Below are 27231 nucleotides of genomic sequence, written 5' to 3' on the forward strand. Positions count from 1 at the left end.
GTGGCTAAAACATGCATGCCTCCTATGTGGGAGGTCGGGGGTTAGATCTATATTGACAGATATACACTAACATTTAGTTCCGAGTAGGTACGCTTACATCTGCTATCAGCGCTAAAACCCGAGGCGATTATCAAGTTACTTCCAAAATAGTCGGCAATAGCAATTCACAGACTAGGTACTTTTTACATTAGCAAGTCCAGCGTACTTATATTAGTAGATAAAGATCAGTGCTTGGGTTCTTGCAACTTGCACAATATGCTTGCAACTACCCCTCGCCGTTTATTTTTGCTAAAGTCCTATAACTAGGTACTCGTAGGTTCATTAAATATATGTATATCCTGTGCCTATAACTAAAAAGCCGTTAAATGTGAAAAGCATTTTTAAATTATCGACAAAAACATAGGCATTCTCCAAAAGTATTGTAGGTAACTATTTCTAAAAAATAATACTACGCAGGACCAATATTTTTAGGTACCTACCTAGTTTGGTCACAGTTTTCATAGATCGTAAAACTGTGATTTGGTCCTACATAGCTCTTTTTTAGGAACATCGTTTTTGAAAATTCCCGTATTTTTTGTTGATAACTCAAAAAATTTAACGTCAATTTTATATGATGGTAATATAAAATTATATTTTTTTTCTCTTCTATGTAAATAGGTATGGGTTTTAAATAAATTAAAATGAAGTAATGATACATATTATTCAAAACTATGTAAATCAATATTTTATTTAAATTGTGGTGTTATTAGATGTACGTATTTTCCGTAAAATTGTGTGGCAATTTTCAATGTTCCCTGTACAAATCTCTAAGTACATTTGAAGAGGCAAAACCCGTGGTGAATTGATTTGCAGCAAAATTTTTCTTGCTGTTAGTAAATCTCCTCTCAATATATGGCATACAGCTGCCTTTGCCCAAACAGAAACAGCAATCATATCTCTCATTTGATAAGGCAGAACTGACACCAAATCATGAATCATAGGCGGATGCAAGTGGTCCACTGCATCAGAAATTTTGTCAAGGTTTATTAATGCTTCTGCAGCATAAATATGAGCCCATGCTTTTTGACCATTTGTTGAATCAGACTGAGCCAACAGCTCATTAGCACTCATAAGAGCTGATAGTGGGTCTTGTAATTGCAAGAATATATAACTCTGAAGAACTAGGATTGAATTCTTCAAATCACATCTCTGTTTCCAATTGATGGGTGGACCAGGTGGAGATTGTATGAAACTTGTGGACGTACTTGATGATGGTTCTTGATCAGGAAGCAATGTTATTGCATTTTTCAAGCAGAGTGCTGCAAATTCTAATGACAGTGAGGGTATTGCAAATGAGTCACCAGATACAGGATATTTTTCCTTATTTTCTTTTGTCAGCAATATTTTTGTATGTGGCCCACTTCCTAACTTTTTGACTGTAAATGGCTGTGCTTCTTCACGACAACATTTCTTTACACAGCATTCAGCAAGCCTTAGCCAAATCCGGGGATTATTAGGGTAGTGCCGAGCAGCTTCCACTAAGCACTCAAATGCACCTTCAGAATTATTGGCAGCAAGTAAGGCCAGTCCCAAATTATAAACATAGAGTGGCCTATCCTTACACACTATTAACATGTCACTATCATCATTGTCCATAGCTTTAAAATGTTCTTTTACAGCATGCTGAAAATATTTAGATGCCAAATATGGTTTCTTTATAGATAGATATATAACGCCAAGATTGTTATTAATAGCTGCCCATATGTCTTCTCCTTGAGTTTTTAGATCATAGTTATACTTCATTGTCCTGTACTCGCCGAGTGTGTTAGCAGCATCTATGATTTCTCCATTAAGGTACTTCTGTTGAGCTACAATAAACACATTTTCAATCGAGTCTGGTTTTAACTTGATCTTAAATCCCAAATAAAGTTGTGCCCTTGAAATAAGTCTTTCATATAAGCCACTAACCTCAGTATCCGATTTCAACGAATCACCATAAGTTTTAGCTATTTCAAGTGTTTTTTCATATGTGCGCCTACATAATGTAGCTTCTAGTAGCAGCAGTATAATTTGGTTATGCAATTTTACATCTTTTATATTCTTACAAGTCAATAGTTTTTCTAGAATAACTGTACATTGATAGTAATACCTGGAGTGATATAGTACCACTGCATAGTTGTATAACAAACATGGCATGCTCAGATCTTTGGTGTCGACGTCTGTAAAGTTAACATTTGATATATGAGCGATGGCTTTTTTGAATTGATCTATATTCTTGAGATCACTAGCCGCAAATTCCACTACAGCCTTGTTGTGCTGAACTCTTCTCAGTAACGTGTTGTTGTTGCATATAATACTTTCTAAATCGCTAAGATTTTGCAATGCCGATGTGAAGTCTTTCTTTAAATAGTTTTGAAAAGCCAGAACTGCTAATTCTTCTTTAGAATTCGCCATCATTAATTTATTTAATTGTTTGTTATAAAACTTTATTTTACACTTATTATTTTACTATTATTCCTCCGTGATCTCCACCGACCAGAAACAAAAGGTGATCTCCGTGATTATTTTTTTTAAACTGGTTTTACGTCTCTGGGTTCTAGCCTTTTTAAGCCTTTAGGCTCCAAATACACCGTCCGGTTTTTCTCTCCGGCTTGCCAGCAATGTTGCCAACTTAGGGCGTTTTTCCCTCAAAAGGGGGTGGGATTTTTTCAGGGGTGATATTTTGTTTTTATTTTTGAAATAAGAAAAATGAAGGTATAAAAATTTGAGCTTGGAGTATATTTAATTTAGCCAATCGTATTTTTTGTTGACGTAGCTGCTTAGCGACATCTATGCATATTATTATTGTTTTACTTCATATAGGGTTTCTGTTTTTTAATTTTGAATTTTAATTTAATTTTAATAAATTTAATTTTAATTTCAATTTCATGCTTTTCAAACTTTATGTTTATCTAGTAGGTAGCACTTGTGTTGAGCAGTCGTTTACGTATCTAAACAGCTAATTTCATGTTTGATTCTGAGTGTTCATATGCTTCAAAAACGATTTATTAGATATGCGAAATTGTACGTGTTTAGGTTCAACAGTTTCTGAGATAGCAGGGGGTCAAAATAGCTTAAAATGGTTCGTGTACACTAATTCTCTGTGAATAGTGAATACATTACGCACTAGTGTGCCAGGGCGTCGCGTCGTCACTTTATTCGAATTTGGCTTTATGTACTTATTAGAATTTGTCTGGATATTAATGTAGGTATGCATTGGTCAGATAGTGATGACCGGTCTTATTATTCTAAGAGGAAAACTAGAAAAGAGCTGATAATCTTCAAACAGTTGAACCGAGTTTCTTGGATTATACCTAGCTAAGAACACTCTCGATCAAGCCACTTTTCAAACAAAAAAAATATCTAAATGAGTTCGTTCGTTTAGGAGCTACGATGCCACGGACAGATATACAAGTATTTAAACATACAGCTATACACGGATACACACATCAAACTTATAACACCCCTTTTTTTGTCGTGGATTAAAAATAGAATTTTGTTCCCGCTAGCCACTAGTTACTGCCAATGTTCATTTTTCGAATTGGTATGATGAAAAAATAATAATTGGTTTTTAGAAACCACAATGAAACACATTATACAATTCCAATAGAATATTTTTATTACTTACTAACATAAACTATTCATTTAGGTACTCGTAGCTTCACTTTCACTATAAAAATAACTACTACAAACATCAATAAAAATTATTTAGTCTGCGTATGAGGAAATTCCACAGTGGTAATAGAGTGGGCTTCCAAAAGTAAGATCGCGTGCTGCTTTCCATTTTGCAAGCTGATTGTTTGTTCACTGCCGCTGTAAATAAATGAAATGAATAGAATTTTATATATAGTCTCCTATAAAGCTGCAATCGATTCGCTGATGAAAACTATGCATCCAGATGTTAACGATAAATCTCAGAATATTCTACAGTAGGTATCTAGTATCTACTTAGTAGGTACCTACCTACTTACAAAAAAACTGAATTTAAATTTAAGCCCGTAAAGCCACACATTTTATTTATCTGACCCCTAGTAAGAGTTTCCAGTTTTCGAATTCGAATCGTAACGGATTCGAATCGATAATTATTATCATACGTCATGCTATCGTTATCACAACCAGTATTTCTAGCAAAAACGAACCTACTATACGTACGCATGTAAACGCGACAGGTCGAGATAGCAATCGGGGTAGCGACACCCCCCCGCCCCCGCGCTAATCCGGTGCGGGATACCGCGGGTGACGTTTTTTTTTTATTCACGGGTGCGGGTTTGTGGGGCGTCCCCCCGTCTCATACCCCGATTTCCGTCACTACATAGGAGTCGTGTCGTCGTCTAAAGTGAGATCGAGTGATTAACGCTGGTATTTTCTTTTAATTTCTTTATTGATATAATATACCCTTGCCCTTTATTGGTAACCTAGGTACTCGATATAAAAATAAAGGATGATTTTATCGAAACTGACGGAAACTAACAAAGTTTTGGTAAACTCAATTGTAAACAGGGACAAAGTCAACAAGTTAGATTCGAAACAAAACTTGTCAACGGTAAAGTTGATGACAGACATATTAATATTATGTAAAATTGTTTCTTATCGTAATACCTATTCACGGCTTCTGCTACGCCGTACGCGGAACTTGCTCGCAGCGAACGGCTCAGCTCACTTGTACTACTTACTAAATAGGTACGAATTCTAACATTGTACATAACATATTAAGTACATTACGTTTAAATAATATTATAATTTATAAGTCATTCGCCAATTTTGTTGTACTCACCCGTTGTAAATAATAGCGACAATAGTATTCCTCGGCGTTAGAAAGGCGATTTTGTGTAAGCTCAACGAAAGAAAAGGATGCTTTTCTGTTATTCCAATTCTCACGGAATCGCGAGGAACGAATTTTGAGAAATGCGCCATCGCATAGAACATCGGCTGCTTGACGAACTCCTGGCGGTCTTTGTCCACAATGACTGGGGAATCGACGTAGTTACCTGCCCAGTTCGGTCCCCCTTTCTTGTCTAAACACAGGTTCCAGTCAATCCAACCCACTAAATTGAAATTTAAGTCCTAAAATAAAAGAAAATATTTCAAAAATAAAATGTGCAATGCTATTTACAATGTTTACAGCTGCCACTCCTTTTTAACACTGACAATTATTTATAGAGATAGGAGAATACATTTTCATCCCTTTAGAAGCTTTGATTCCGGTAAAAGAATTGGTTTGCACCTTTTCTCTGTGCAATTCAATATGGATTTCATTGTACTCAGAACAATTACGTGGAATATTTATAAGTAACTAACTAGGTACTTTGTAACTACATATTTTGTCTATGGAATAGGTAAACTCCCCGTGCGAAACTGGAGCGGGTCAAATTCGACCAATACTTTCGGTACCCTAAATACCCATTACCCCTCTCATGAACTTACCTGAAGTATATCTATTATGTACGATTTTGCTCTATCCCATGATCCTAATAAAACTTTCTGTGTCTCCCAAGGAAAACTACCTGTAAATTGTAAAGCAATAAATTATATTTACCTACTTTTTACGTAAGTAACTAGGTACTTTATTGTTACTTATACCTACTACGTATAACAGAATTCAATCTAAGATGTACCTACTCGTACATAGTCAAGGTAATAATTAAAAGGTCTCTTACGAGTAGGTACTTGGTATTCTAGGACCCTTTTATTATGTCCAATGCTATCCAAACCTATGACGATTTAAAGAGATCGATTATAACAATATTTAATGTTATAGTCACATTTAATTTGCGAAAGGATAAAAGAGGAGAGGACGACCAACGGGTGGATGGATTGCGTGAAAGAGGATATATTGATAGGTACATATAATTTTTATGATTTCGTTTGATATATTTTACCCCTATACCTTCACAAGCTTCAGTTGCCAAAATGAATTTTTCTGGATGTGTTAAAGTCACCGTATCAAATATTTCAGGGCCAATAAATTTGTCTGTATAATAATGCACTGCAAGGCCATCTATATACTCCAAAGCCTTAGGATGGTAAGTGTACAGCTGAAACAGGTGAATATTTTAATTTTACCACAAAACATATAAGTGTTCAACATTATTAATATTATACTCGTACTTAAATACATATGTAGGTACCTATCTAATGTATAATACATTTTATAACATTTAAAATTTTATAGGGACTAGTTATAAAATTTCTTGTACCGACAAACAATTTTTAATATACCTACTTTTTGCTATGGAATAAATACTTAAATATTTTATATAGCAAATGTACTTACTTAGTAACATTTCGTAATACATGTTATATTAAATCTGCCTGTATGTTATCTTTTACGAGTTTTGATTAGAAAAAAAGTTTTTACTTACTAAATTAAACCAATAGGGTATTGTTAGTCTTTGGTCGTCGCCAGTAATTATTTTAACATTTTTAAACGTAGAGTTGCGTATTGTTGGACCTAGGTTTTGCTCAATCCATTTTCCCTGTAATTGTTCATGTACATTTAAAAAATCATGCATGCATAGAGTGGAAAGTACAGATTACATAATAGTACAGAGTAAAGTAGGTACCTACCTACTCGAGTCTTACTTGGACTTCTGTAGCTTGGAAAGAAACAAAATTTGCCTACCTATAAGTAGGTAAGTCTCAAAAACAAATCTCCCTTTTTTGGGACCGCAAAACTGAGTTTGTTTTAAAGATTTACTGTTGATTTCTAAACAAAATTATTTAGAGACTTTATTTTACATTTATTTTTAGTTTCATTTCTCTTGTACCGAATAATGAATAAGGTAATTCTTTTCGTAAACTACGGAGAGCAAACTCGTCCTAGGAAATTTATGTAATTCATTCACATTTTGAACAGTGCATTGAAAAATAAGAAAGTTCAAAAATAAAACTCGGCTACTACCCAGGTCTGTACTCTTTGAAATACCCCCAAGGAGAAACGGTTTATAAATACATATTGAACGGTAGGTACTGTAATTTTAGAACTATACAGGTGTAACCAGAACGCTAGCAAAAACAAAGACAGATGATAGTACTGATGATTACTGATAAGATACCATAAAAGAAACTACGATTATTTTTTAAATAGAGGTCAACGAACTTTCCGTAAATAGGTCACTCGAAGTCAATGCTGCGTCGTACAAAACTACAACATAAAGGCAAAGTTTACACGAGTTTACAAGTTTTTACGAACTTTCCGTAAATAGGTCACTCGAAGTCAATGCTGCGTCGTAGGTGGGGCATGGAGTTTTGCACACTATACAATGCGCGTTTGAAAAATACTAAATCACTAAAACTACAACATAAAGGTTATCGGCATTGGATTGTGTTAAGGTAGTATAATAATAACGCTAAGTTTTTCCTAGCGTTCTGGTTACACCCTGTATAATGTGACCTTTCATGTGATACCAAATTATCCTAATCCCAATAATATTATGAATGTGAAAGTATGGATGTTTGTATGTTTGTTACTCAATCACGCAAAAACTACTGGAGGGATTTGGCTGAAATTTCAAATAGAGATAGATTATACCCTGGATTAATACCTACATAGGCTACTTTTTTCCCGGAAAATTAAAGAGTTCTCGCGGGATTTTGAAAAATGTAAATCCACGCAGACTAAGTCGCGGGCATCAGCTAGTATAGGTATAATGTAGATTTTTCGTGATGTAGTTTCGTTTATTTTTTTGTTTGGCGTGCGATATCACAGTAAGTTAGGTACCATTTCTTGCACAGTCCACCCAAGAGAGTTGAAGTTTGCAAGGCCAAAGATACCATTAATAGGTTCATTGGTTGTTGTGATCCCCCAGATGGGCACACCTGCCGCATTGTACATCTCCAAAAATCTGAAAATGAAATATTGAAAATGTTTACAAGGTGTAACCAGAACGCTGGCAAAAACTTAGGGTTATTATTATACTACCTTACACAATCCAATGTCAATAACCATTTGCCTTATCTTGTAGTTTTTCTGATTCGATATTTTCCAAACCCGCAATGCATAGCGTGCCAAAACTCGGGTCTATTTCCCACTTATGACTCGGCATTGACTCCGAGTGGCCTATTTACGTAATATTCGTTGACCTCTAGCATCATTAAAAAAAATTACTTTTAAAAAAGAAAGAACTTTTATTTATTTATTTATTCGCATTTTTTGTGGCACCTTATCGGTAATCAACAGTATTATCACCTGTCTTCATTTTTGCTAGCGTTCTGGTATATAATCATATTGTATATTATGATTCGGTAACTGAAGGGTTAATTTTTAGTATTTTTGTCTTTATTTGAAATATTCATAACTTGATTATATTTATTTTTTGTTCCAGAGATTACCCCCTACAAACAAACTAACTACCATTCCTCTTTATGTAATAGAGTAGAGTGTAGATGTAGATTTATCAGACACTAATATTTTTTTTGTTTTTTTTTTTTTTTAAAAAAAGAACATTAGCCATTTGAATCATGACTAACATTCCCCTTTCCCCTCCAACTAAGCGTAAAACTTGTGCTAGGAGTGGGTACGACAATAACGCAACAGGTGGGGTTTGAACCGCCGACCTTTCGGATTTCAGTCCGCTCCTATAACCCTTGAGCTATTGAGGCTTCAATTATATTATATGATATTATATTATATTAATAATATTGGAAGTGGGAACTAAATAAAAACTAAATAAATGTTGGGCCCACCGGCCCAGCTACATCCCTACAATGTTTCTTGCGATAACGGACATTAGTCGTAACAGACGACTTTACTTAGCATAAAAACATATCGCTTCCTATTTTTGACACTTTTCTACTTAACTAATAAGTATACAGTTGTTGCAAGATATTTACAACATAATTACTTTGGTGCTAAACCTACGAATTAGTATTTCAGATTAAATTCTTACTTTAAATGGTAATCAGCGTAGGTTTGGTAGTATTCCGGCTTGAGTTGACTGAAACCGCTATAGTTATGGTTGGTTTTCATCCACGGTGGAGGGGACCAGGTCGTAGCAACAATGTGTACAGGTGTCTTTGCCACTTTGAAGATTGATTTGAACAAGGGAATCTGCAATTAGTATAATTTACTTAAATATTATTGGCACAGATTTTATTGATTTCTAAAGTTGATCGCACTGCAATAAGAACATGTTGGAGTGCATATTTCAATACTGAAAATTGGAACGAGGTGAGGAACGCGATCTTTTATGACTCGCGCGGACGCAATTAGGTTATTTCCTATCTTTTCTTTTTAAAATATTTAATGTTCTATTTAATATTGATCATATTTATTAAAGCATTCCCCTTTTCCCTCCAACTAAGCTTTGTGTATGGCTAATAAAAGCAAATGGGTACATTAGAATGATTAGATCTTGGTCAATATATTAAGTCTGTATGTGCGTGTTATTTAACGGATTAACACGTAATGTATTGATTAACTTTGTTATAAAAGCTGCCGGCACGAATCCGTGTCGGTAATAAATAAATAATCATTTATTGTTTCAATAAATACATCCAATTTGGTTGTGCCACTGATGCCCGTGGTACAAGGCCACTAACATGCAAGTGAGCAGCTATATCTACTGAGATTGTAAAACAAAGAATATAATAAAATAGCTCAACTAAGCTCTGCTACTGCACTTCATAAGGGTCCGTGGAGTAGTAGGAGTTTGCTTACTTTGTAATGTATATCCTCTGGTGAGAATGTGAAATTAGTGAGCCATACGTCATCCAAGGGCAGTTCATTGTAGGCATAGGGGCGGACCGAAAAGTCAGAGCCCCCAATAGGCGTCCGCACCATGTTGTATTCCAAACCATTCTCGCTGAAGTAGGACCTACGACAATAACATTGCCCGTAAAGCAAAAAATTAATCAAAAACATTAATATTAAATCTTCAGTGTGCAAATTCAAAACAAAGACGAAATTAAAATTTTTAATCACAGCCCCGACACTCCATACAAGCTACCCGATTAAATTATCATATTATCTATCACTACTGCCGGAACGACGGCCTATATCCGCACATGCCTTGCGTGTGTTAAAGCTCATGGGCCTGAGGCATAGGCTGAGGTCTGAGCAAATAGTTATTATTCTGGGATTTAAAGAGATGTAAAAGTGTAAAATAATGTTACTTGACTAGGTAATCCTGCAGCTCTGGAGAGAGGCTTCTCCAATTTATAGCAGCTGAATCAGTTACAGAACCACCGAAGCCCTCAATACGCTGATATTGTTTTGATGGATCCAAATATAGAGTTCTTTTTGAAGACGTCACTGCAATAGTGAAAATATATCACAGGAATTCACAATAATGCATTATAATTGTGAAAAAAGTGTGTTTGTCTGTCTGTTATCTTTTCATGTTGAAGAAATCTTGACAAAAACTGCAACAAGGTACCTACCTAGCTTGTAACCTGGAGATGGGTATATTATTATGATACTTTTTTGAAAAATCAAAGAGTTGCCGCGGAGAAAACCGAAATCTACGTAGACGAAGTTGCGGATATTTACGTATAGGTTACTCGTACCTACTGTTTGTTTGTTGGTGTACTAGTGAAGTGCTTTGATATGTTACCTCACTCGGTATAGTTATCTTACTTTGAAATTTCATATCCCCGATTTCCCCCTCTTTTTAATTAAACTAAAAATAATTTACATACTTTTTTTAATGATGTTGGTCCATTATTATACCTATATAATTACTTCAAATTTAATGTCGATAGCTTTAATAGTTACTGAAATAATCGACTGTGACAGACAGACGGACGGAGAATGTACCTATAGGCTATTTCCATTTTTACTGAACTCTACAAAAGATTTAAGTTGCGACTTTTTAAATACGTACGGTTGCCACCCCAACGCCCAACACTTTTTTTAAAACGTAGTCCACTCTGAAAAAGATAAAGTTTAAACTAATAGTTGGTTTAAGGGTGCTAGCATAAAGAACAGTTTCTGGTACCGACAGGTTGGTGCGGGCACTCACTACCGATAGGTGCGGGTAAAATAGCCCCATATTGTCTTTGATATCATGAGCTCTTACATAAAGAGACACGTAACTAGTTTATGTTTTTTTTTAATTTACAGACTAGCGCTTGGCTGCAATCAGACCTGCTAGCAAGTGATGATACGAACTAAGAGGCAGCGCGCTTGCCTAGAAGTTGCCTATTCACTCTTGATTTGAAGGTACCCATATTAAAAGTGGAAGGGAAAACAATATAAGGCTATTTTACCCGCACCGAGCGGTAGGTATCTACTGACCCGGACCGACCTGTCGGTACCGGACACCTGCTTCTTTATGCTAGCACCATGCCACATGCTCTACTCATGTGCTAGCACCGTTATGTGGTACGGACCACGGTGGATAAACCGGTTATATATAACTTAATTACCAGCTACAGTTACAGTTAATCGCTTCCCCATATTATAAGTGCGAAGGTGTGTTTGTTTGTTGGTTTGTCTTTCAATCACGTCGCAACGGACAGATTGACGTGATTTTTGCATGGGTATAGTTAAAAGCCTGGAGAGTGACATTAGCCACTTTTTTCCGGATTTTTAAAAACATAAATCCACGCGAACAAAGTCATGGGCATCAGCTATTAATTAGTATTTCACTTCAATATTTATAACATTCATAAGTTAAAACACTTAACCTGAACAAAGCGCAATTTTAATTAAACAATTAGATGAGCAATTGGGCTTAGTTCGTGAACGATTGATGATATTGAAAGCAATTACCTATTATGAGTATCTATAGACCGTGAAATCCATGTTAAGGTAAAATTGTTGAGTGAATTTTCCTGTAAGTGTATTCTAAATTCAATATATTTAGGTAGTAACTTCTTACGGACCTAGTAACTATCTAAAATTACACGAATATTTTGCGATTGAATGAAGATCCCCTTATTGCATTAGGAGCATAATAATAAGCCTATGATTATGAAATAGTAAATACCTATAGCAGTAGGTACTTACCTAAGTTTTTTAAAAGCTCAACCACCTGCCTACTTAGTTTTTATTGCTTTCGAAATTCGCCATCGAAATACAGTACCTATATTCTAGCTCATATTTTACTCCGAAATATGCATAGAATATACATAGGTAGTATCGAAAATTCGAGACTCACTCTAGATGTGCAAACTCATACTGGAGGTACAGTTGGGTCTACCCCTAGAAAGAGTTAGCACGTTTCGAAATCTTTGATATCGCTGTCTCAATAATTTGCGGTGTGGACCGAAAAGTATGAGAAGACATAAGTAGCGAAACGTTCGTTTTGCTTCGATCGCAATGTGGCCCTTTACCCGTTTCCGCTACGAACTGAGACATCGAATTTCGTTTTCAAAAACTATGAAAACTTGTACCAACGATCAAAATGGGCAATGTTGTAAGAGGATATAGGCTAATTTATTTAGGTACCTAACTACTACCTACTTATACTACAAAAATCTGTCCTTTTGGGAAAAAACCGGCCAAGTGCGAGTTAGACTCGCGCACTGAGGGTTCCGTACTCGGATATTTTTTCCAACATTTTGCACGATAAATCAAAAACTAAATTATGCATAAAAATAAATAAAAATCTGTTTTAGAATGTAGGTAAGGCCTTTTTATATTATACCCCACTTGGTATAGTTATCTTACTTTGAAAATTGAAACACATTTTAATTTTTTTTTACATGATATAACCACAAATTTGCGCTTTTCAGATTTATTCCTCTATTTGTACTATAAAACCTACCTACCTGTCAAATTTCATGATTCTAGGTCAACAGGAAGTATCCTATAGGTTTCTTGACAGACACGACGGACAGACAGACAGACAACAAAGTGATCCTATAAGGGTTCCGTTTTTCCTTTTGAGGTACGGAACCCTAAAAATTGAATCATCATCATAGGATTTAAAAACCAACCTGAGACGAAGTGTAGACATTGAACGTGCCGTACGCAGGATGAGTTCTGATGACGTCATCGCAATAGGTTGAATTGCACACACACACCACCGATTGATTTTCTATAGGCCTTATCGCACATGGCTTGTCTATGAGGAAAAGGTTAGTAATAACATAAACATGGGTGCTTAAGCTCATAAGAAGCAAGTATAGTACGCGACAGGTCGAGGTGGCAATAGGAGTGAGTACACCCCGCACACCCGACTGAGCTGGCCCGGTGCGGGATGCGCGGGTGACGTGCGGTGCGGGTGTGCGGAGCATCCGCCGCCCCATAATCTGATTACCATCTCGATCTGTCGCGTACTATAGGTAGGAGGTATTTATTTATTTATCTAAGTAGAGTCTGCACAGGCATGTAAGTAAAATATTTTCACTATTGAAAAGAGTTTATAAAGAATTACTAGGTAACTACTAATATGAGAATTGACAATTTGGGGTACTTTGGTCAGAGCTCTAACAACGTACAAAATCTCAAAAACCGGACAAGTGCGAGTCGGGTCTCACTCTTTTAGAGGTCCGTAGTTACTTGTGAAAAAATATTTTGGGTGTATGAAAGATTTAATTTCTGAGTCCATCGCTACAAACCTTAAAAGAAATAATCCATACATATACCGAAATTTCATGTTCTGAACTAGATCTGTTTTTGAGATAGACCACGTAATAAAATGGTCTAAATATGAATAGAAATATGTACCTACATAATAATAATAGAGAAAGGTTAACAACTAGCAATAATATTATTAAGGGTCTACTTAATAAAAAATCATAACTCTTTATAGTTGGTGTAAGGTGGTAAAGCACATAAAAAAGTCGATATTCCTACATAACTTACCTACTTACTGACTGCTAAAAACATTTAGTATGACCTACTTACCCGCACAAAGGAATTTAGTATGCGTAAATAATGTAAAAAATAACGCAAAAATCTTCATGACTGATACAATATGTATCATCTAAATGAACTTAACCCGTCAACTGAGCATCGTAATTTGTAGGCATCGACCAATAAGAGCCGTGAAACCGTAGCTGTGTTTACACTCAATTGAAGCTTATCGCGACTCAGAAATCTCTATTTTTAGGGTTCCGTACCAAAAAGACCTTATTAATGCTTATTACTAAGTTTCCGCTGCTCGTCCGCCCTTCCGTCCGTCCATCCATGTGTCTGTCATCGAGATGCATCTCGTGAACCGTAATAATTAGAGAGTTAAAACTTTCACAGTGTATATTTCTAAATTGCCGTTATAACAAAAATTATAAAAAATCGAAATTGGCCGTCATGAAATAAAAAAATATTTAAAAAATTGGTTGTCTGTAAAGTCGGTTTACTGACGATAGTTGAACGTGACAACAAAGCTTACATGGAACGCCTCAGAGCGAGGTAACGCCGCATGAGTCATGTTTTTTCGTGCGTGCAGCCGGCTCTATCGATTTATAAGACGTTGTCACGTCAAAAGTATTATTTTCTTATAAGTACAATGCTACGGAATCCTTCGCGTGCCAATTCGATTAGCATTTGACCGATTCTTATCAGATATTTTACTTATGGTCCAGTGAAAAAAATTTAATAAACAAGTTAGAACATAGCGCCCAATCAGGTGATTCAGGACAATTTTATAACGTTAGAGTTACCTATCTTGAGTAGATAAGTACCTACGTGCCTACCTTTAAGGACGTATTTGCACACTTGTATAGATTTTCGGTACGCTTTGTGGCTAAAATATACTAAGTAAATTGGAACTACAGATTGCTAAAAATAGATTGGTCCTTTATCTCCAGAGATCGAGTAATTTTTTGATAAAATCATTAATTTTGACACTATAAGAACGATTTTCCTTCACCTCTTCCACGCAGAATTAACGATTTAGGGTCAAGTTTAGGTACATTTTTCTCAGTTTACGTACGGATTTTATTCTTCTAATAAATATTTTCCGTTAGCACATAATGTGCACCTCAAAATATAGGATTATTATATTAATAATAGTATAAAAATAAATAAAAACATCGTGTATAAATTTTTCACGTATTTTGCTTCAACCGCAAACCTTAATACAGTGCACTAAGGGTTATTTTGATATTGGGCAGGCAATGGTATGATTTCAACATTATATCAGTCAGCGGCCAGCCGCCTTCGTGGGTGGTCTCTGCGTCGGTTGCTATAATTTTTTGATGTGGAAAAGATCGCTGTACGAACACAAAATAGTTCGACAAAACCCTAACTGATATTTATAGGTACTTATTCCGTGATTGTGCTGATATTTTGGCAAGGTAAGATAATAATGATAATATTATGTACCTATTATCACATTTTATCGTTAGCTGGATTTTTTTCTTGAGCATGATAGTGATCTGATAGTGAACTTCGAAGGCTGCGACAGGAACTTGAAGACTAGAAGAACTAGATGTGTCCAGTTTGGGCTCGTTTTCTTAGTCATGACGAGATCTTACCTCCGGATTTGTGGAGTGACCTGATGGTATACCTCGAAAGTTACTATTGGAACTCGGAGACGAATAGAGCTAGGTGTTTCGAGTTTGGGCTCATTTTCTTAGTCATGATGAGATCTTACCTCCGGATTTGTGGAGTGACCTGATGGTATACCTCGGAAGTCACTATTGGAACTCGGAGACGAATAGAGCTAGGTGTTTCGAGTTTGGGCTCATTTTCTTAGACATGATGAGATCTTACCTCCGGATTTGTGGAGTGACCTGATGGTATACCTCGGAAGTCACTATTGGAACTCGGAGACGAATAGAGCTAGGTGTTTCGAGTTTGGGCTCATTTTCTTAGTCATGATGAGATCTTACCTCCGGATTTGTGGAGTGACCTGATGGTATACCTCGGAAGTCACTATTGGAACTCGGAGACGAATAGAGCTAGGTGTTTCGAGTTTGGGCTCATTTTCTTAGTCATGATGAGATCTTACCTCCGGATTTGTGGAGTGACCTGATGGTATACTTTGGAAGTCACTATTGGAACTCTGAGACGAATAGAGCTAGGTGTTTCGAGTTTGGGCTCATTTTCTTAGTCATGATGAGATCTTACCTCCGGATTTGTGAAGTGACCTGATGGTATACCTCGGAAGTCACTATTGGAACTCGGAGACGAATAGAGCTAGCTGTTTCGAGTTCGGGCTCATTTTCTTAGTCATGATGAGATCTTACCTCCAGATTTGTGGAGTGACCTGATGGTATACCTCTGAAATCACTATTGGAAGTCGGAGACGAATAGAGCTAGGTGTTTCGAGTTTGGGCTCATTTTCTTAGTCATGATGAGATCTTACCTCCGGATTTGTGGAGTGACCTGATGGTATACCTCGGAAGTCACTATTGGAACTCGGAGACGAATAGAGCTAGGTGTTTCGAGTTTGGGCTCATTTTCTTAGTAATGATGAGATCTTACCTCCGGATTTGTGGAGTGACCTGATGGTATACCTCGGAAGTCACTATTGGAACTCGGAGACGAATAGAGCTAGGTGTTTCGAGTTTGGGCTCATTTTCTTAGTCATGAAGAGATCTTACCTCCGGATTTGTGGAGTGACCTGATGGTACACCTCGGAAGTCACTATTGGAACTCGGAGACGAATAGAGCTAGGTGTTTCGAGTTTGGGCTCATTTTCTTAGTCATGATGAGATGTTACCTCCGGATTCGTGAAGTGACCTGATGGTATACCTCGGATGTCACTATTGGAACTAGGAGACGAATAAAGCTAGCTGTTTCGAGTTCGGGCTCATTTTCTTAGTCATGATGAGATCTTACCTCCGGATTTGTGGAGTGACCTGATGGTATACCTCGGAAGTCACTATTGAAACTTACAAAACGAGCTCAAACTCATAACATCTAACTCTACTCGACTCGAAAGTCCAATAGTGGCTTTTGAAGTATACCTTCAGAGTACTCCAACAAGTTTCAAGGTATAATCTCGTCATAACTAACAAAACGAGCCCAAACTCGAAACACCTAGCTCTATTCGTCTCCGAGTTCCAATAGTGACTTCCGAGGTATACCATCAGGTCACTCCACAAATCCGGAGGTAAGATCTCATCATGACTAAGAAAATGAGCTCAAACTCGAAAAACCTAGCTCTATTCGTCTCCGAGTTCCAATAGTGGCTTCCGAGGTATACCATCAGGTCACTCCACAAATCCGGAGGTAAGATCTCATAATGACTAAGAAAATGAGCCCAAACTCGAAACACCTAGCTCTATTCGTCTCCGAGTTCCAATAGTGACTTCCGATGATACCATCAGGTCACTCCACAAATCCGGAGGTAAGATCTCATCATGACTAAGAAAATGAGTCCAAACTCGAAACACCTAGCTCTATTCGTCTTCGAGTTCCAATAGTGACTTCCAAAGTATACCATCAGGTCACTCCACAAATCCGGAGGTAAGATCTCATCATGACTAAGAAAATGAGCCCAAACTCGAAACACCTAGCTCTATTCATCTCCGAGTTCCAATAGTGACTTCCGAGGTATACCATCAGGTCACTCCACAAATCCGGAGGTAAGATCTCATCATGACTAATAAAATGAGCCCAAACTCGAAACACCTAGCTCTATTCGTCTCCGAGTTCCAATAGTGACTTTCGAGGTATACCATCAGGTCACTCCACAAATCCGGAGGTAAGATCTCATCATGACTAAGAAAATGAGCCCAAACTCGAAACACCTAGCTCTATTCGTCTCCGAGTTCCAATAGTGACTTCCGAGGTATACCATCAGGTCACTCCACAAATCCGGAGGTAAGATCTCATCATGACTAAGAAAATGAGCCCAAACTCGAAACACCTAGCTCTATTCGTCTCCGAGTTCCAATAGTGACTTCCGAGGTATACCATCAGGTCACTCCACAAATCCGGAGGTAAGATCTCTTCATGACTAAGAAAATGAGCCCAAACTCGAAACACCTAGCTCTATTCGTCTCCGAGTTCCAATAGTGACTTCCGATGATACCATCAGGTCACTCCACAAATCCGGAGGTAAGATCTCATCATGACTAAGAAAATGAGTCCAAACTCGAAACACCTAGCTCTATTCGTCTCCGAGTTCCAATAGTGACTTCCAAAGTATACCATCAGGTCACTCCACAAATCCGGAGGTAAGGTCTCATCATGACTAAGAAAATGAGCCCAAACTCGAAACACCTAGCTCTATTCGTCTCCGAGTTCCAATAGTGACTTCCGAGGTATACCATCAGGTCACTCCAGAAATCCGGAGGTAAGATCTCATCATGACTAAGAAAATGAGCCCAAACTCGAAACACCTAGCTCTATTCGTCTCCGAGTTCCAATAGTGACTTCCGAGGTATACCATCAGGTCACTCCACAAATCCGGAGGTAAGATCTCATCATGACTAAGAAAATGAGCCCAAACTCGAAACACCTAGCTCTATTCGTCTCCGAGTTCCAATAGTGACTTCCGAGGTATACCATCAGGTCACTCCACAAATCCGGAGGTAAGATCTCATCATGACTAAGAAAATGAGCCCAAACTCGAAACACCTAGCTCTATTCGTCTCTGAGTTCCAGTAGTAGGTTCCAAAGTATGCAATTTCATCAAGTCGGGAGGTAATGTAATGCTATCCTTCTCAGATTATTTTAGTCATAGTAGGAGCTCATAATTTCATAAGCATGGAAATGTTGTTCATTGCCAAGAAGTCATGGTGAAATATTTCATCATCAGACCCTTAGTCTGTAGGCACTGTTCTACTTACTGTATTATTGTCAAGATACATATTTAAAAAAAAAACTGTTAAAAAAATAGATGACCAAATATAAAATAAAATAAAAATATCAAAGTATCAAAATCAAGTCGATTCACTCATTTTGACGCAGCTGTGTGCGTGTGGGCAGTGTACTTATGTAGTAGTGCAATTTTGATACCTATTCATTTTGCAAAGACGTCCTTAATGCAAGAGGGAACTGTGAAATAGGCATCTTCTAGAATCTAGACAAGTGAACTCCAGCCTAGATCTCATCATTGCTTTCCAATTGTCTAGTCCGAGCCGATTTAGTTTAATAACAAAAGAAAGTACTAGCATGTGGGTAGTACAATAATTGTGAGTAAATAAATATGTAGTTATAATTACAGCCAATAATTCTACTATACTATATTGATTATTGGTTTTACTTAGATATAAATTACAAATACTTGCATGTGTGATGGACGGTCTTATCCATTTGAATCATTATAATAGTTTAGATATTCATAGTATTATTATCATAGTCTTCATAATTTATTATTATGAAAAGTAATTTAAAAACACAATCGTGAGTACAACTGCAAAATTAAATTTAACGACATTTCAGTCGACACTCGACGCTGACTCAATTACTTTAAATCGATTTACTCGATTGCTCGTGTCGTATATTGTCGCATCTAAATAGTATATTTCATTACAAGTGCGGAAAGGCTGTCATTGCAAAGAGTTCCGACAAATGTCTACCCGAGCCGAGGCGTAGCTGAAGGCGAGGGTTGACAGTTGGAACGAGTTGCAATGACGGTTCCGCACGTGTACTGAACGACTATTTTTAATACAGTTGCGAAAAAATGAAGCAATTTAATAAAATAATAAAAACACAATAAACTCAACTAACTTAATTTAATTTAATTTAAAACAACTTTATTGTTAATAGATATAAAAAACTAGGGTCGAAATTACTCATTTTAGGCAACCAACAACTAAACTCGCAAAGAAAATTTCTGAAAAATGGCGCCAACCGTAGAATATAAGCAGAGTTTTTTTTTTCTTCACCCATTCTGGTAGGCAAAGGGAACTATGCCCATACAGCCAAGTCTTCAGTAGAAGTTTTTTATTGATATGAAATGAAAATGACATTTAATGAGATGAAATGAAATGAAACCTAACCAAACTCATTCAATCAAATCATTAAATCTGATATTGAAACAAATTAGTAGCTCCTTTTTAGAAATATACGTATTTGCATGAATCATAAAAACTTCTATGAATTTTTTTAGTAAAAACTTCATGGTTGGTTTTTCTTTTTAATATTTTGACAGTTGGGAAAGAAAAAGCACGAGTGCGGGAAAGGTAAAAAAAAAGCACGATTATGTAATAGCCCACATCCCGAACGCTATACGTCCCTGCAATACGCCACTTTTTGAGCAACTGTATTAAAAAAATACTTTCTTTATATATCTGGATATTGTAATAAAACAACTAGCTATATTTTTGATTCTCATTGGTAAAAGTATTAAGGATAACAAGTAAGAATGACGCAATAAAATTACTTAAACAAGAACAAAATAATTCTTTATTTATTTAAACTTATGCATTATGCATACAAGACAGTCTCATTTAATTATTATTTACAACTCAATAACTTATTATGTTTATAAACTAGACGTAACTATATTATGTACAAATAAATCTACATTCTCTCGCAATAGAACTCCTATTGGGTTTCCTTCCCACTTAAGTTTTATAAGTATGCACCTGTTGAATCTAAAATATCTTGCATACAAACCATTTTGCATTTGAATGATTGATTATTATTTTTTGATCTTTCTTCTACAAAAGCAGTTGCAGATATACTTGTATCAATATTATTAGAAGCGGATTGAGTTGCATCATTTTCGTTTTGTCTAGATGATAGCACTTTATTATTCCTCGTCGTACCGTCACTTGTGATTCCAGTTGCAAGAGGTCTTCTTAATTTTGAGAATAACATAGCCTTTCTTTTATTTGCTTCTGATACATCTACGGGGCGTCTATCGTCATAATTTATACTCTCGTCATACAATCTTTCTGATTCTTCGAGAGAAGGGACCTCTTGTGATATTGTTTCAGGAATTACTGCTCTCGACAGAGAAATTTCGCTTGCTAAAACCTTTGGCTCATTGGATTTTAATTCCGAACGCAAAGTTGGTTTCTTATTATCTTCCAAACTTTTCGAGAATTTGGGAAATTTTGCTAAATCAACTACAGAACTAGACCTAGGAGAATCCATTTGAAGTGTGGGCTTAAACCTTGATTTTAATAGGTCGGGACGTATTGATGTCGTAGCAAAAGATATTGTTACTTTATTTTCCTTCAGTGGTTTTAATTTCATATGACTTTTTAGTGGCTGTTTTGCAGTTAAAATACTTTTAGGAGGGTTAATAGCGATATGCGCTTTTTTAGAACTCAAATCGTTTTGATGTGGTAAAATACCTAATTTTTCCTTAATGTTAGATCTAAGGATATTAGCTTTATTTGATCTGGATGCTAAATCAGTAGATTCCTTTTTGTTCGTTTCAGTGCTTGGTATATTTTTTGATAGTAGTGTATTTTTCATAGTGGGCGATTTCGTTTTGACAGGCATTGCTGCAGTATTCTTACTTGATATGTCGTGAGATTCAGCTCTATTTTTCAACCTGCTTGGAGTCCATAATAATCGAGACCCGTCAGTTGATGTTCGTGAAGATAATGAACTAAGTCTTCTATTGAGGTCAGAGTGAAAAGCTTGTACTTTATCATTAAAATCATCATGAGTTTTTCGAAAATTTCCAAATAAATGATCAGGATTTATTAGGGACTTGCCCAACAAATTATTCTTATTGATATTAAATGGTTCTCCACGGGCCATATCTAAGGTATTTCGAAAAGTTTTTAAAGCGTTATTTGTGTGAGATTTAAAACTCTCAGCAAGACTTGGAGTTATAGAAGAAAATGTGTCTTGGAGCACCTTTGGTGTTTCTATAGTTTTTAACACAGGATTTAATCCATTTTCAAAATTATTCCTAACTATGTTTCTTAAATTAGTAGTTTGAGGTATTTTTTGCGATGCGAAGCCCAATACATCTGCTTCATCACTTGAATATGGAAAAGTTGGCAGCAATGAGTTGAAATCTAAAGATTTTGGACTTGCTACTTTAGCTATGTTTGAACTTAAATTAGAATCTGAGTTAAATTTAGGTCCATTACCTCTGAAAATTTTTTTTGACTCTTCCATATTCTTACCAATACTAGATCTAAATAATGGTTGAGTATCAAAAAATGCCGATTCACTATCATCGTTTGTAAATCGGTCTGCACCTAGAGCCCTAAAACTATTCAAAAAATCTTTAATACCCTCAATGGGCTTGACACTATCTTCAGGTTGTACAATAAAGTCCCTTTGTAACAATCCCGATCTGGGTGGATCCGCATCTTGCTGATATATGCGATTCAAAACTGAATTACTAGGTTGAGCAGACATTTCACTATCCTCATTTTTCGTGATACTAGAATCAGAGTTCTTTGGTATAATATTGTTACTACATATATTTCCTTCAATTTCATTACTTTTACCATTTAAATTATGGCCTTTCAGCCTTAAATTTGATTTCTCATTTTTTAAGTTTATTATATTGTTATTATCGTTCAAAGAAGTCGGTGCAGTGATCATATCATCAATATAAGCCACTTTTTCAACTTCTGCAGGTTTATTTTCCAATTCTTCAACTAACTTTTCCTTGATATTAGGCGTCGTCGAAGTTTTAGAGTTATCCTTTAAGGAGCTGAGTTCAAGTAATGAATCTGACATCTCTTGCAAATCTTGGGTACTCAAACTTTTTTCGTCACCTGTATTTATTACAGTGTTTGCATTATCTTGTGGTTGTTCTACAGAAGAAGCGCGTATTTTACTTAGAGGTTCAGTGCCTGTTTGAAATGGTGAGTTTAAGGGTTCATTAGCAATAACTAGCTGTAAAGCATCTTGTACATTGTATCTTAATTTTTCCTGAATTTTTTCATTTGCTTTTTTAAAACTTTCTAGCGTTCTAAACATGTCTGCTTTAATATTTGGCAAAGCATGAATTGTTGATTCAACCATATCTTTTTCTGCAGAAGTTGAAGCTAAAGATTCTTGATCTTTTACACCTTTTGAAGTCATGGGATAAGCATTCCTTATTTTGCTCTCATCTTCAGTGGTAGATATAAATTCTGTACTGGCAACTGTATCTGGTAAATTTGTGACTATATTTCTATTGATACTTGGTTCAGATTTCATATCGTTTATATTTTCTGTATGTTCTGTAGTATTCTCAGTTTCAGAGTCATTAGTTTGTACATCTTCAACGTTAGAGTCTTCTGTTATTACTTCTGAGACATCTTCCACATTCTTGGGAAAGCTATTTTGTTTGGTTTCAGATTCTAAGGCACTAGGAATGAAATTGTTAGTGTCAGGATCAATTTCTTGCATAACAACATTCGGGTTTTCTATAATTCCTAGGCTTTCAACTTCAATTACTTTCGAAGAACTTGGAACTATATCAAAATCTTCCGAACCCTCTTTACTGGCGGATAAATTTGGCTCACTAAAAGTTTCTGTACAGTCAGTGTTTTGAAGTATGTCTCCAGCTAACATTTTCTGTTTCTTTGCGCTATCACCAAATGATGCTGTAGGATTATTCTTAAAATCAGGCACCTCATCCGGTTCCATATCTATTTTTTTTATGCCTGCAGCATTTCTTGCAAAAGGTTCATTAAGATTATTTGGCGACTCCGATTTTTCATCTATTAATGGCCTATTTTCGGATAAGACACGATCTCTAATATTATTTTTTAAATAATATTTTTGCAGAATACTTGGTGAAGTTAGAAAATCTCTGTTATCAGTGTTCGAAAATGGTTTTAAATTTAACAAATTTAATCTAGTTTTCATATTTTCCAAAATATTATTTCGTGGAGTCAAAATGTGCTTCAGTAAATTCGTTGAAGGCTGTAGTCGTAAATGTTCATCGTTGTTATTTGTACTTAAAGGAGGGAGGACATAAGTGCTTGTTTGCATTTCTGTAGCCTCTGATATAATGTCACCGTTGTTATCGTCATTAGGGCTTACAATAATGTTGACTACATCTTTTGGTTCAGTTTTTGGCAGTTCTGGGTCCATAAATTGTAATGCGCTTCTTGCAGCATCCCTGACCAATGCTTCCTGATACTCTTGATCTGTAACTTCTCGTAAAGTTTCTAAAACTGATGATGCAAGGTCTACCTCTGGATTCAAAAGAGGTTTTGGCTCTTCTTTTCTCGACACTGGTCTGTAAGAATTGATACTTAATTAATAGGTAGGTATACAAGTATATTTTAAACAGAGGGATGGATAAGGATATTTTAAAGATAGGGAGGTACCTGATATGAACCTAAGTAGACCTAAGTGTAGTAACCGTATTAGCTTTGTTTAATGGTGACTAAAGGTTAAACTGAGTGATTTTATAATTTTTAGTGCACCAAAACCAAATATGTAACACCAAGGTATTTACGAAAAAAATATGAAGTAGATCAAAAGTCATTAAATACCTATAATAACCACCAAATAAACTTTGAAACTCCATAAGAACATACCTATTTTATCCAAAAATATAATCGTAAATATAAAAACCAAAACATTATCCCTATATTAATTTTAATTGTATCGGTAGACAACCTATGACCAAAAATTACCGCTTTTATTAGTACTACTACCTAACCTACCTAAACAAACCACTATGTTTAGCAATAATTTAGGTAGTTTGTTTAGTAATAATAGGTACGGCCGCCTTTGCACCCCTTTGTATGGTTTTTTTTCTGTTTCTTGTATTGTTTTCCTTTATATAATATACGTGTGTATAATAAAGATTACTACAACTAGTATTACTTCTTGATGTTTGCCATAAAATAACGGCAATTCTTGGTAAAATACTAAAATACAATGTAATAAGGTGCCCTTGGCACCCTTGGGGCACAGAACCCGAATAACATCATTCTAATTTCTTAAAAAATAAAATAGGTAGTCAAAAAAATAACTACCTACTTAGTTAAAAAGAATTTAAACAATTTAGGTATATGTACTATCCACGCAATTACTCATGGAAGCTATTAATAAAAAATACATTGTGATCATCGCAAACATTTTAGTAGCGGCGCGCTAAGGACAAAGTAACCATAAACTAATTTAGATAATTTGCAAACAAACATATGTCACCGGTATGCACAAGCAAAAAACTATTGTAAATCTTCGCAGTATAGTTCAAAATTCAATTAACTATGTCACTAAAAAATTGCAAACAATCGAAATATGTTACGAAACCGACAGGAAGGCAACAACGAATTCCTGACCAGTGTTATTTATGTACTTAGTACGAAATGCATAGAGCTCACCAACGTTGATAAAATTCGAGAGCCGAAACGAAATAATGTCGAAGAAAAATGTAGCTAGTTACAGTCCTTGGTTCAAAGTAAAAGAAAGTACCTACCACCGATTTTAAATTCATTTCCGCTTGCAGTGCTGACATTGAAACAAGGCGGTTGTAGTCTATTTTAGTTAAACGCTGAATATTATCAACATCGGTGAAATCTTATATAAGCCTATAGTCATTGTTTTATTATTTACCTAACATTTAGAGTTAGATTTATTCATTTATTGCATGATTGTAAGTATAGGAAAGATGTTACATAAATTATTAAGTAGGTAGGTTTTGGTACCTTACAAAAAAAAATGCGAGAAAATATTGTTTAAGTAGGTATATGTACTCTCAAAATTATTTCTGACTGAGATAAGTAGGTAGGTATTTTTGTAAGGTAGGTAGGTATCAGATCTTTGACAAGAGTAACTGCCGAGGTTCTTCTAAGTAAGAAAGGTATTCAGTAACATTGTAGCGGAAAAAAGATGCTAAGCGCCAGAACTTTTAGGGTTCCGTACCTCAAAAGTAAAAACGGAACCCTTATAGGATCACTTTGTTGTCTGTCTGTCCGTCGTGTCTATCAACCTATAGGGTTACTTCGCGTTGACCTAGAATCATGAAATTTGGTTGGTAGGTAGGTCTTATAGCACAAGTACAGGAATAAATCTGAAAACCTCGAATTTGTGGTTACATCATTTAAAAAAAATTAAAATGTGTTTCAATTTTTAAAATAAGATAAATTACCTATACCAAGTGGGGTATCATATGAAAGGGCTTTACCTGTACATCCTAAAACAGATTTTTATTTATTTTTATGTATAATAGTTTTTGATTTATCGTGCAAAATGTTGGAAAAAATATCCGATTACGGAACCCTCAGTGCGCGAGTCTGACTCGCACTTGACCGGTTTTTTTAGATTAGCCGTATTCAGAATCGCGAAGGTATGGGAGTAAGTTTTTACCTTATATTTGGTTGAGCTGCTCTGAATACAGGACGGAAGATGGATGAAGCGCCTTCAGAGTCCGAGGTCATCTTGCATGGACAGCTGGTATCATCTGTTGCTGATATTGAATTTATAAGAGGACCCGCAGAGCTCTGATCTTGAAATGCATCTTGCCCTGGACACGGACAGCATTCGCCAAAATTCAACTGCCTGGTTGCACGTGTATTTTCAGTTTTTTCATTCACCTCTGGTTCTGATGATATCTGTAAAAAATATGGTTCAAAATCATATTTGGTAGGTTGCCAAGTTGTATTTTAATTTTTACTTCTCAAAACTCAAAATAAAATAATTGTCTGTTTGAGTTTTGAAATAATAGCCTTGCTATAATAATAACCTTGGGCGACCAAACTGCTCTAGACTCAAGAAGTACTAACTCTGACTAATTTCACTCAGAAGTCAGAACTAATTTATTTTATTTGTGACTGAAGTTAGCTACACTGCCAGCGGTCTCTCCGTCTTTAATTTATCCAAGCGTGAAGCGTCACTCGCTCCCTATTTGAAAGTTGAAACCATGTTGAAACATAGTTTGGTTCTCATTAAGAAGGGTCTCTCCGTCACTCGCTTCATACAAACGTAGTTCCAATTTCATTTGAATATTAAGCAACCAAAGTCCATGAAATTTTGCAGACATTTCTAGAAACTAATATCTATGTCTGTGGTTTTCCAGATTTCTGTTAAAATATTCGGTTTCAAAGTTACGCGGTCTTATAAATTTACATACAAATCTTTGAGCCCCTGTAATTTGAATACTACATATTTTTAGAAAAATCTAAAACACCATAGACACATATTAGTTTCTAGAATATGTCTACAAAATTTCATGGACTTTGGTTGCTTAATATTCAAATGAAATTGGAACTACGATTGAATGAAGCGAGTGACGGAGAGAGCCCTTTTAAGGTTCCACTATTTAGCATTCATTGGCCGGCAATGTAATTTTTATATAATAAATAATATCAAGTTACTACATAATATATCACAGGTATTTCTAAAAATCCTTACCAAATTCCGTTGCGTCAACAACGACAACACAAGAAAGCGAGTCAACATTTTACTAGTTTCATTTCCACCGGCAAGAACTCTAAATGAACCCAAGTAGTTCACCATCACGCTTATTAATATACAAGTTAGTACTTAATCTCCTC

At 35.8% G+C, this 27231-nt stretch overlaps 2 protein-coding genes across 2 annotated transcripts; both read right to left on the minus strand.

Annotated features, from left to right (window-relative positions):
• Positions 1-713: 713 nt before the first annotated feature.
• Positions 714-4689, minus strand: LOC123870804 (CCR4-NOT transcription complex subunit 10). Its single transcript, XM_045914257.1, has 3 exons — positions 4685-4689; positions 4496-4503; positions 714-2462 (listed from the first exon to the last, which is right to left on the minus strand). The coding sequence occupies exon 3, from the start codon at positions 2434-2436 to the stop codon at positions 730-732; it is 1707 nt and encodes a 568-aa protein (XP_045770213.1). The 5' UTR covers positions 2437-2462; positions 4496-4503; positions 4685-4689; the 3' UTR covers positions 714-729.
• On the minus strand, positions 3618-27231 carry LOC123870991. The gene is made up of 15 exons (XM_045914508.1): positions 27089-27231; positions 26045-26289; positions 20384-23960; positions 13814-13892; positions 12901-13028; positions 10842-10887; positions 10132-10270; positions 9677-9833; positions 8907-9067; positions 7739-7862; positions 6381-6494; positions 5906-6053; positions 5443-5522; positions 4793-5082; positions 3618-3831 (listed from the first exon to the last, which is right to left on the minus strand). Exons 1-15 carry the CDS (start codon positions 27191-27193, stop codon positions 3723-3725), a joined length of 5502 nt encoding a protein of 1833 aa, XP_045770464.1. The 5' UTR covers positions 27194-27231; the 3' UTR covers positions 3618-3722.

This window comes from Maniola jurtina, chromosome 13 (assembly GCF_905333055.1).
Source record: "Maniola jurtina chromosome 13, ilManJurt1.1, whole genome shotgun sequence".
In the NCBI taxonomy this organism is placed as follows: Eukaryota; Metazoa; Arthropoda; class Insecta; order Lepidoptera; family Nymphalidae; genus Maniola; species Maniola jurtina.

Bases quoted from the DNA above. Each gene is read 5' to 3' on its own strand.
- LOC123870804 (XM_045914257.1), bottom strand. From the start codon at position 2,436: ATGATGGCGAATTCTAAAGAAGAATTAGCAGTTCTGGCTTTTCAAAAC.
- LOC123870991 (XM_045914508.1), bottom strand. From the start codon at position 27,193: ATGGTGAACTACTTGGGTTCATTTAGAGTTCTTGCCGGTGGAAATGAA. The intron at 26,290-27,088 runs GTAAGGATTTTT...TATTTTTTACAG, and splicing joins TGTTGACGCAACGGAATTTG to ATATCATCAGAACCAGAGGT. The intron at 10,888-12,900 runs GTTGGTTTTTAA...TATCTTTTTCAG, and splicing joins ATGTCTACACTTCGTCTCAG to AGTGGACTACGTTTTAAAAA.